Source organism: Microcaecilia unicolor, chromosome 7 (assembly GCF_901765095.1).
Source record: "Microcaecilia unicolor chromosome 7, aMicUni1.1, whole genome shotgun sequence".
NCBI lineage: Eukaryota > Metazoa > Chordata > Amphibia > Gymnophiona > Siphonopidae > Microcaecilia > Microcaecilia unicolor.
This window is the reverse complement of record NC_044037.1, coordinates 260,603,067-260,615,314: the sequence shown is the minus strand read 5'-3', so window position 1 is coordinate 260,615,314 and position 12,248 is coordinate 260,603,067. Positions and strand designations below refer to the sequence as shown.

The window sequence follows — 12,248 nt, the reverse complement described above, 5'->3', positions numbered from 1 at the left end:
CTATATATTGTCGATAACCACTAACTACTTATTACAATCATCGCCTATGAAGCTAGTCTATTGTTCTAGTGAATAATTCCTAAGGATGTGCATTTTCAATTCATGTACTATGTGCTGAAATATATAGTATACACTAAGGTATGGAATGAGAAGTAGCCTAGTGGTTAAAGCAGCAGCCTAATCACCAGGGATGTCAGGTTCAAATCCTGCTGCTGATCCTTGGGATAAGTACACAAGTATTGCCATACTGGGACAGACCAAAGGTCCATCAAGCCCAGTATCCTGTTTCCCACAGTGGTCAATCCAGGTCACAAATACCTGGCAAAGATCCCCAAAAAGTACAACACATTTTATACTGCTTATCCCAGAAATAGTGGATTTTCCCCAAGTCCAATTTAATAATGGTCTATGGACTTTTCCTTTAGGAAGCCGTCCAAATATTTTTAAAACTCTGCTAAGCTAACCGCCATTACCTCATTCTCTGGTAACGAATTCCAGAGTTTAATTACATGTTGAGTGAAGAAAAATTTTCTCCAATCCATTTTTAATTTACTACTTTGTAGCTTCATTGCATGCCCCCTAGTTGTAGTATTTTTGCAAAACGTAAACAGACTCTTCACTTCTACTCTTTCAACTCCACTCATCATTTTATAGACCTCTATCATATCTCCCCTCAGCCGCCTTTTCTCCAAGCTGAAGAGTCCTAGCCGCTTTAGCCTTTCCTCATAGGGAAGTCGTCTCATCCCCTTTATCATTTCCGTCGCCCTTCTCTGCACCTTTTCTAATTCCAATATATCTTTTTTGAGATGCATCAACCAGAATTGAACACAATATTTGAGATGCAGTCAGTCGCACCATGGAGCAATGCAAAGGCATTATAGCATCCTCATTTTTGTTTTCCGTTCCTTTCCTAATAATACCTAACATTCTATTTGCTTTCTTAGCTGCAGCAGCACACTGAGCAGAAGGTTTCAACGTATCATCAACGATGACACCAAGATCCCTTGGTCTGTGACTCCTAACGTGGAACCTTGCATGACGTAGCTATAATTTGGGTTCCTCATTCCCACATGCATCACTTTGCACTTGCTCACATTAAATGTCATCTACCATTTAGACACCTTGGTCTCCCAGTCTCGTAAGCTCCTCTTGTAATTTTTCATAATCCTCCCGCGATTTAACGATTTTGAATAACTTTGTGTCGTCAGCAAATTTAATTACCTCACTAGTTACTCCCATCTCTAGGTCATTTATAAATATGTTAAAAAGCAGCGGTCCCAGCACAGACCTCTGGGGAACCCCACTAACTACCCTTCTCCATTGACAATACTGACCATTTAACCCTACTCTCTGTTTTCTATCTTTTAACCAGTTTTTAATCCACAATAGAACACTACCTCTTATCCCATGACTCTCCAATTACCTCTGGAGACTTTTATGTGATACTTTGTCAAAAGCCTTCTGAAAATCAGGATACATAATGTCGCATACATTATCAAGATCAACTTATCATACACTGTCCAGCTCAACTTATAATGTTTTGAAATTTCTATTATATGACTTTGTATTTCAAATTACTATGTAAGCCGCATTGAGCCTGCATTGTGTGGGAAAGCGCAGGGTACAAACGTAATAAATAAATACATAAATAAATAAATAAACGGCAAACCTTTATCCACATGTTTGTTCACCCTTCACTTAATAGATTGGTGAGGCAAGATTTCCCTTCATTAAATCCATGTTGGCTTTGTCTCATTAATCCATGCTTTTGAATATGCTCTGTAATTTTTTTTTCTTTATAATAGTCTCTACCATTTTGCCCAGAACCGTCATCAGGCTCACCGGTCTATAATTTCCTAGAGCTCCTCTGTAATCTTTTTTAAAAAATCGGCATTACATTGGCCACCCTCCAATCTTCCGGTACCACGCTTGATTTTAAGGATAAATTACATATTACTAACAATAGCTCCGCAACTTCATTTTTCAGTTCTATCAGTACTCTGGGATGAATACTGTCCAGTCCAGGAGATTTGCTACTCTTCAATTTGTAGAACTGCCCCATTACATCCTCCAGGGGCAGATAAGAGAGTGACGTGAAAGTTGTATAATTTTATGGTTTATAGTGGGAAAGAAAGCTCAGATCTTTGTTAACCCCTGTTTGGTGGGTGTCAAAATATTTCATCGTTTTGACTTACATAGTAGATGACTGCAGAAAAAGACCTGCACGATCCATCCAGTCTGCCCAACAAGATAAATTCATATGTGCTACTTTTTATTTGTACCTGTCCTCTTCAGGGCACAGACCGTATAAGTCTGGCCAGCACTATCCCCGCCTCCCAACCACCAGCCTCGCCTCCCACCACCAGCTCTGGCATAGACCATATAAGTCTGCCCAGCACTATCTCCACCTCCCAACCACCAGCCCCGCCTCCCACCACTGGCTCTGGCACAGACCGTACAAGTCTGCCCAGCACTATCCCCACCTCCCAACTACCAGTCCCACCTCCCACCACCAGCTCTGGCACACACCGTATAAGTCTGCCCAGCACTATCTCCGCTTCCCAACCACCAGTCCCACCTCCCACCACCAGCTCTGGCACAGACCGTATAAGTCTGCCCAGCACTATCTCCACCTCCCAACCACCAGCCCCGCCTCCCACCACTGGCTCTGGCACAGACCGTACAAGTCTGCCCAGCACTATCCCCACCTCCCAACTACCAGTCCCGCCTCCCACCACCAGCTCTGCCACCTAAACTTGGCTAAGCTCCCAAGGATACATTCCTTCTGAAGAGGATTCCTTTATGTTTATCCCACGCATGTTTGAATTCTGTTACCGTTTTCATCTCCACCACCTCCTGCGGGAGGGCATTCCAAGCATCCACCACTCTCTCCGTGAAAAAGTACTTCCTGACATTTTTACTGAGTCTGCTCCCCTTCAATCTCATTTCATGTCCTCTCGTTCTATCGCCTTCGCATCTCCGGAAAAGATTTGTTTGCGGATTAATACCTTTCAAATATTTGAATGTCTGTATCATATCACCCCTGTTTCTCCTTTCCTCCAGAGTATGCATGTTCAGGTCCGCAAGTCTCCCCTCATACGTCTTGTAACGCAAATCCCATACCATTCTTGTAGCTTTCCTTTGCACTGCTTCAATTCTTTTTACATCCTTCGCAAGATACGGCTTCCAAAACTGAACACAATACTCCAGGTGGGGCCTCACCAATGACTTGTACAGGGGCATCAACACCTCCTTTCTTCTGGTGGTCACACTTCTCTCTATATAGCCTAGCAACCTTCTCGCTACGGCCACTGCCTTATAACACAGTTATGTCGCCTTCAGATCCTATAGATACTATCATCCCAAGATCTCTCTCCCCTTCCGTACCTATCAGACTCTCACCGCTTAACACATACGTTTCCTGTGGATTTCTCTTCCCTAAGTGCATCACTTTGCATTTTTTCGCATTGAATTTTAATTGCCAAACCTTAGACCATTCTTCAAGCTTCCGCAGATCCTTTTTCATGTTTTCACTCCCTCCCGGGTGTCCACTCTGTTACAAATCTTAGTATCGTCCGCAAATAGGCAAACTTTACCTTCTAACCCTTCGGCAATGTCACTCACAAATATATTGAACAGAATCGGCCCCAGCACCGATCCTTGAGGCACTCCACTACTCACCTTTCCCTCCTCCGAGCGAATTCCATTCACCACCACCCTCTGGTTTCTGTCCATCAACAAGTTCCTAATCCAGTTCACCACTTTGGGTCCTATCTTCAGCCCATCCAGTTTATTTAAGAGGAACCGTGTCAAAAGCTTTGCTGAAATCTAAGTAGATTATGTCTATAGCCCGTCCCTGATTTAATTCTCCTGTCACCCAATCAAAGAATTCAATGAGATTCGTTTGGCACGATTTCCCTTTGGTAAAACCATGTTGTCTTGGATCTTGCAACTTATTGGCTTCCAGGAAATTCACTAACCTTTCCTTCAGCATCGCTTCCATTACCTTTCCAATAACTGAAGTGAGGCTTACCGGCCTGTAGTTTCCAGCTACTTCTCTATCACCACTTTTGTGAATAGGGACCACATCCGCCGTTCTCCAGTCCCTCGGAACCTCTCCCGACTTCAAAGGTCTTATGTTCCTGGATTGTCTTAAAATTTTTCTTTTAGTATTCTTACCATAAGATCATTGATGCAGTGTTCTGGTTTTGTAAAGTGCTGTCCCACAGAGGTGGCATCCTGGTCGGCATTGGAATGTTTAATATTATGTCTGTGTAAACTGATCCTCGTCTTTAGCATCTGACTTGTTTCTCCAATATAGCAACCTTTTTCACACTTTTTGCGTTGAATGATATATACCACATTTGAGAATGAGCGTGTGAAGGATCTCTTTACGCTGAATGTTTTTTCCCATGTGAGTGACTGTGGGATCCTGTGAGATGTGTTTGGCACAGTTTGCAACTAAGTATATTGCAGGGATGTGTGCATTCTCTTTTTTTTGAGCTTGTATTGGGAGTTTGCTTTTTACTAATTTCTGATTCAAATTTGGTGGCTGTCGGAAGGCCAGCATAGGTGGGGCTGGGAGTATCTCCTTCAGTTATTCATCCTCTTGGAGTAGTGGCTGTAGATTTCTTATGATTAATTTCAATTTTTCTAGCTCTGGATTGCATATCATTACAAGGAGGATTCTCTCTGTAGCTTTCTTCTCTTTGTACTGCAGTGAATTTTCTCTAGGTATTTCTTCTTGTAATGATTTTGTGTTTCACTTACCGTATTTTTCGGACTATAAGACGCACTTTTTCCTCCCAAATTTGGGAGAAAAATGTTGGTGCGTCTTATAGTCCGAATGTAGCAACCCCCCGTTACAGGCACCTCCCTCCCTCCGTTACAGGCATCTCCCTCCGTTACAGGCATCCTCCCTCCCTCTGTTACAGGCTCCCTCCCTCCGTTACAGGCACACCCGCTCTCTCCCTCCATCAGAATTTTAAAACTCCTCACCTCGTTGGTGTGACTCGCGGTAGCAACAGCGCTTCCTGTGGGCGGAACCAGAGAGCTGAGAGAGAGAAGGCTGAGTGAAGATCACCGAGCAACATGCACGCTGAAGCGCTGCTGCTACCGTGAGTCACACCGAGTTTTAAAATTCCGACGGAGGGAGAGAGCGGGTGTGCCTGTAACGGAGGGAGGGATGGTGCCTGTAACGGAGGGAGGAAGGGGTGCCTGTAACAGAGGGAGGGGGCCTGGAACAGGGAGGGAGGCCTGTAACTATTTTTCGGACTATAAGATGCACTTTTTTTTCCCTTCAAATTTGGGAGGAAAACCTAGGTGTGTCTTATAGTCCGGTGCGTCTTATAGTCCGAACAATACGGTATATATTCTGATATTTGTTAACATTTTGCCTATTTCCAGTCTGAAGAAGTGTTACCTTCAAAAGCTAATCAAAAAATGTATTTAGTCAAATAAGAAAGGTATCATCTTATTTTCTTTTCTCTGTTTTGATTTATTTCTATTTATTACTTTTAATAGTGGACTAACACGGCTACCACATCACTTTTCTTAAGAGAAGTGAAAAGAGTTTTCAATGATTAAATTAAAATTTGTAAAAGTTCAAAAAATATTCACACATTGTATTAGTAGTCGGAGTCGTTGTTGATTTAGGTAATGCACAGGGCTATGCACCCTGTTTGAATAGAGTTACCTCCGAGACTCCGTTAATGTGTGTATTGTCACTGTCCCTGGGATTTTATAAATGGTACCTTAATTTCTGCACAGAAATCGAAGCGTATAATCAGCACTGTTGTATGTAAACGAGCAATTATCAGCACTAAGTGAGATTAATTAAGATTTACGTACATAACTTGCTAAGCATATTCTGTAACGTGGTGCTCCTAAGTCACTTAGTTGGGGGTGTATGACAATGAGCGGGGCATGGGTGTTTGTACAATCTATACACATTGTTATAGAATACACCCACTCTGTGCCTAATTTAGACTTCAGGATATACGTCAAGTAAAACATGGTATAAATGGTTTTGACTACATTTGAGGGTCATGTGGAGAGTCACTCGGCATTATTCTATATATCGCGTGGAAATGTAAGCCTATTCTATAAAATGTAAGCATACTTTACAGAATACTCCTAAGTGTATTTTTTTTCCATGTGGGATTTTCAGGTGCCATATATATATAGAATCTAGCCCTGTATGTCTACATTGATGCCTAACAGATTTAATCACCTTTTGTGCTAGGTTTACTAAATTACTATATTGTTGATTGCCCCCCCCCCCTCCAATTTGGGATTATTAATTGTTGATTCCAAATAGTTTTGAGCATACCATGACAGTAATGATTCCACTTCTAAGCAAGGATATGTGGAGTATGCTTTCAGTCTCTCAAGATTACTTTTAGAACTTACCATAGTATTTCCATCATGCCAAGGAAAGCTTCCTTCTGGAGTTCATAAGATCTACTATGTAAAGGCAACTTATCAAAGTGCCTTTGACAATTTTAAAACTAATTCCAATATTTGTATTCCTCATTTACCTTATAAGTCCAATGTGGATTAAAACAAATAAAATCCTGGTAATAACCAGGATTACCCAGTATATTATTAAGATAACTTTTCAGTACACAGTGCTTTAAATCAAGATTGTGGCACCCAATATGATAGGGAATATTGCTATATCTTTCTGCCACATTTTCTTGGTTTCTGAGTGCAGCACTAGGTAGTTGGAGGAGAAGCCTAATAGCTAGAGCAGCAGAGTAAAAGCCAGATCAAAACACTGTGGCTCCTTGTGATCTCAGAGGAGTCACTTAACCATCCATTACCTCCTTGGATTGTAAATTCTCAGGGACATCAAGATAGATACTATACCTGAATATAATTTATCTAGGCCTACAAATATATAAATATCCTCTCTTTCTCTACTCAATGCACAGAACAATCACTTGACACTGACAATCTTAACATCTCTATTATAAGTGCTTTTCTCCTTAACCACATAGCCTGGTTTTCTTGCATTGAGCTTTTTATTGGATGGAATGGGAATGTTCCTGGAGATCATAATCTCTTAATTTTTCATATTTTTCTTGGGTCATGATCACAGTGCTCTAATATAATGAATTTAGTGTTTGCAACATTTCCAGTTGATAAGATGTGCCACTTTGTACCTTTCAGTATATAATCCAACCTGGGGAACAATCATCTTTGAATAAGTCTTGGAGCACTAAATTTTGATGCAAAGAATGAAACTCCTCCACAGATTATCATAAAACTGTTTTAATGTATTGAGTTCTCATGAGAATAATGTGAAAGTGATTTGAAATTTCTCATAAATATTTGCCACAATGTAAAATCAACAGGCTGATATGCTTCTTTGATTTTGGAATAAAATAGAGTGAATCCGAAGAGTTATATTCTTTCTACACTAGGTAGTACTAATAGTACCACTAGTATCAGTCCTCCAACTGTAACTAATTATCAGAAACAGAATTTGGAAGATAGTTGGAGATTCAACCTTGTAGCAATAGAGAAGCAGAACAGCAGCAGGCAAAACCAGTGCAACACTCTTATTTCACATTTCAATTTTTTTTCTCACCCTTTTATCTATTGTGCATCTATTCCTGTCTCTCATCCAACCAGCGCCCATGTTTCACACTTTACCCACCCCACCCTCTTCCTGTGAAGACTGTCATTGGAATGCTTTGATGTTTCACTTATCTATACTGTTATATATCAACATTTGTTTATTTCTGATCTGAAGAAGAAGGGTTACCTTCGAAAGCTAATCAAAAAATATATTGTTAGTCCTATAAAAAAGGTATCATCTTGTTTTCTTTTCTCTGTTTTGTTTTATTTCTATTTATTACCTTTAAAAGTGGACTAACATGGCTACCATATCACTATACTCAATTTGTTTTTGTTAAACCACAAATAAAAAGATATCTAAGCGGTTTGCAATGAATAAAAAAAATAATCCTCAGGGTAGGAATGAGGAATTGCAAAAGAGGAGGCCTAAATTACAATATTTTATTAAAAAGAGAAAAGGTAATAATAGTTTCCCTAAGATACAAAATGAAAGGAGGAAGTGAAAGGATAACAGTAAGAATTATGAAGTTGCTGTATGGGTTGCAAACAGGGCGACAAAGACGATAAAGGGGGTGGGACGACTTCCCTATGAGGAAAGGCTGAAGCATCTAGGGCTGTTCAGTTTGGAGAAAAGACGGCTGAGGGGAGATATGATAGAGGTCTATAAAATAATGAGTGGAGTGGAACGGGTAGATGTGAATCGTTTGTTTACTCTTTCCCTAAATACTAGGACTAGGGTGCATGCGATGAAGCTACAAAGTAGTAAATTTAATACGAATCAGAGAAAATGTTTCTTCACTCAACGTGTAATTAAACTCTGGAATTCATTACCAGAGAATGTGTTAAAGGCGGTTAGCTTAGCAAGGTTTAAAAAAGGTCTGGATGACTTCCTAAAGGAAAAGTCCATAGACCATTATTAAATTGACTTAGGGAAAATCCACTGCTTATTTCTGGGATAAACAGCATAAAATGTATTGAACTTTTTCGGGATTTTGCTAGGTATTTGTGACCTGGATTGGCCACTGTTGGAAACAGGATGCTGGGCTTGATGGACCTTTGGTCTGTCCCAGTGTGACAATGCTATTATACTTACGCCCAAAGTGCCAATGCAGCTTAGTTCTCTTGTTTGATAGAGGGAAAGACTTGGGCAAAATAGGTTTTAAAGATAGCATTAAATTTCTTAAGGACAGATCAGATCGAAGATTTAGATAAGTGAATTCCACAGAGCAGGTGCAACTACACTCAAACAAGAAGACCTAGCAGAATAAGAATGCAGATAAAGATGAGTAGGAATAACTAGTAAATGTTGATGAACTGATAGAATGAGCAAGAGAGAATATGTCATAAGAAATCCAAACAGAAGAAGGGAGGCCAGTGTGAAAGATCAGTGATAAAAGATGGTAAGCCAGCGTTCTTTAACAAGAAGTGAATATACACTATTGAATTTCTTATCACCTTTGATTAACTTCACAGCAATGTTTTGACTAATCTGTAATATAAGCGAAAAAGCTCATTTCGCGAAAAATGAAATGGGCCCTAGGAAGGCTATCGTCTAAGCGATTTCTTCTCTCTTCCCTGCCCTCCCCTCCCATCCCATCCATGTCCATAGATTTTTTTCCTCTGCCCTCCCCTCCCATCCAATTCATGTCCAGTGACTTGCCCGAGCTCCCACCTGCCCACCCTCTTCTCCCACAACAGCCATCTTTTCCTTCCTGCTGCCCTGCCTTTAAAACTCATATGTTACCTCAAGTCACAGCGGCGGCAGTGAAAGCGGCAGGCTAGGATCAGCTCGCCTCCAGCCTTCCCTTTCCTTTCCTCTCATTGTCCCTCTCTCCTCTGACGTAATTTCCTCTTTCCACAAGGGCAGGACACTGAGAGGAGAAGGGAAGGCTGGAGGTGAGCTGATTACGTAGTAGCTCATTTGCATACAGTTACGAACCCAGCCAGCCAGGGATGCAGATTGACAAATTATTATATAGGAGATTCTGAGTTAATATTGAGGTAAGCCTTGAAGAAGAGAATTGCAGTAATCTAGGCATGATCTGACAAGAGAATGAATTGATAACTGAATATATTACAAAAAATGGATATGTTACTTGAATTTTTCTTAATGCAAACAAAAAAAAAGACTTCTGTATAATAGTGGACATATGAGTAGAAAAAGTAAGGTGATTATCAAATAATTTTAACCCAATAGAATAGGGACCCCACGTTATGTTTGGTAATGATGGCAATGTAGATGAGCCACCCAGGGTAAAAGGACAGCAATAGTTTTAAAGGTGTTTAATTTTAAATATTTGGCTAAAAACAATCAGCAATTCTGTTCAATTTATCAGAAATTTCATTTAGTACTCGAGATTCTAGGGTAAATTCATCAGCATAAATATTAAAGGTGGTCCCAATTTATTGTATGAATAAAGCAAGTGGGGCCAGAAAGATGTTAAAGACAATTGAAACAGATGAGGATGATAAGGAAGATTTAGAAATGGAATTTCTGGTGACTTCTCATTTGTGGTGGCTGAGGAGATTAGGAGCTCAGAGTCTGATGAGGATATTATGACTAGATTTTGCATTTGCATTAGAAGTAGTGTTGTTAGTACACCAGAATCTTCTGAAACACTAACCACCCCAGTCTTAGCAACATCAAAAGATTTCATAGAAGTTGCCAAGTATATAGGGATTAGGGGTTCAAGAAAAAAAAAAAATGAGATGTTTATAGGCATATTCATGCCCTAGAAGATCAACACTGCACTGTAAAAAACATGGGAGCCAAGGAAAAATAATTGGCCATCTTTCAAACACCTCAATGAAGTACTACTTAGAAACACAACATAAGGTTGTTTTCAGGGAAGGCTGGAAGTCCTTCAAGTCGGAGGTGAAGCAATAGTAGCATGAAGGAACTGAAGAAAAGGAGAGTGTGTAGTGGCAATGGTTCTGTTGTTAACCTACTTCTTCAACCCCTGTCAGCAGTTAAAAAAACAGGTCCTACCTTGGACACAGGTGTGGGCAACAATGGATCAAACTGGATGGTGTCCTACCGCCAAGAGGCAAGCTGCATCCAAAGTTGTTACACAGTACATAGATGAAATTGTTGTTTTGGTTGACCAGCCCCTGCAGGTTGTGGAGACTGGGGGGGGGGGGGGGGGGGGGGGGGGGTTAAGTGGTTTCTTTTAAGTACAAAGTGCCCATCAGGAGAGCATTGGCAAACAGAGCAGCTATGGACACCAATGACAGCAAGGGTACAAGCAGCATCATGCAGGGCACTGAATACCAGAAGCAGGCAGGGCAGGCACTAACAGCACTCTTAACAACATTGGCCCCTAAACAGAAGTGAAGGCTAATGACACAATACTAAAACAAACGATACAACAAATCATAAAGGAAATGAAATAAAATGAACTTTTTGGACTGTCCATTCCTGTAATATCAGGAAATATTAATTTGTCTCTTTGTAATACAGATTTTTTTTTTTATAGATTAAATGTCACAGAAGGAATCATTCTCAACATAATATGTCTGGCATTATTACCTCATTAGAACATTTGGTAAGTATTATGCTTTATACAGAATGGGGGCAATTCTATAACTGGGCACATCCATTTAAGCACCCCAAAGTGTGTTGGGAGCTTATTCTATAATGGCACCTGAGCACCCAGGTTCTGTTATAGAATACTAGCTTAACCTGGTATTGGTGAGCCTAACTTTCATATGCCCACAGTTACAGCAGCTGTAAACTTGGCATACCTGTGGGTGCATATATGTAGCAGTAAACCATTTAGCTTACATAATTCTATAATTTATGCGTATAACTGGCAGCCCCACTCATGTCAGTTATGCTCTGCCCATTTCCGTACCCCCTTGCATTTACACACTGACTATCTCCTAAATTTTATATATGGCACAATACATTGTGTGTGCTAATTTGGTCATGCAGCCAAACTGCGCGCAAAACTTAATTGATTTAGAAGATAATCAGTGCCACTAATTTGTACTTAACCAATTAGTGGCACTAATTGGCTTTAATTAGAAATTACGAGTACAACTTTTTAGGTGTATTCTATAATGCAGTGCGCATAAATTCTAATGCACACAGTTAAAAAGGGGGTGTGGCCATGGGCATGGAATGGGTGGGTTGTGGACATTTCAAAAAAACTATGCGTGCTATTATGGAATACACCAGATCTGCGCCTCAGTTGCGCACAGGTATTAGGTCTGATAGGTGGCCTAAATGGTTGTGCCTAAATTTTAGGCACAAGAACGGCACATTAGCATTTTCTATAAACTACACCTAACTTTAGGCATAGTTTATAGAATTACGCTAACCATGTGGTTTTTAAGGTGCCATATGTAGAATTTTCCTCTATGGGGCTGATAGATCATGGGAGTTAGCTGGCTGCCTTCTGCAGTTAGCGCTGAGCCCCGGTATTCAGTGCCAGGCTGTTTCTACTGACATTGAGTACCCGGGCTCAGGGCCGACTGAAACGCCCAACATTGAATATCTGGGTGTATTTTGGCTGTTTCAACTTAACCAGCCAAGTCGATATTCAGCACTAGTCGGTTAAGTTGAAACCAGCCAAAAATAGGCCTGCTATTTTAGCGGCCTAACTTGGACACCAGTTTTAGCCAGTGATGCGCTGATTATTGTCGGATAGCCAGTTATATTG

At 40.6% G+C, this 12,248-nt stretch overlaps 1 protein-coding gene across 1 annotated transcript in view; it reads left to right on the top strand.

The window, feature by feature from the left end:
- Nucleotides 1-12,248, top strand: part of LOC115473928 (rho GTPase-activating protein 15-like) — a 172,767-nt gene that overhangs the window by 113,109 nt on the left and 47,410 nt on the right. The window contains exon 4 of the mRNA XM_030209135.1: nucleotides 11,061-11,129. Within this exon, the coding sequence (XP_030064995.1) occupies nucleotides 11,061-11,129 (69 nt within the window). The remainder of the gene's footprint in view (nucleotides 1-11,060; nucleotides 11,130-12,248) is intronic.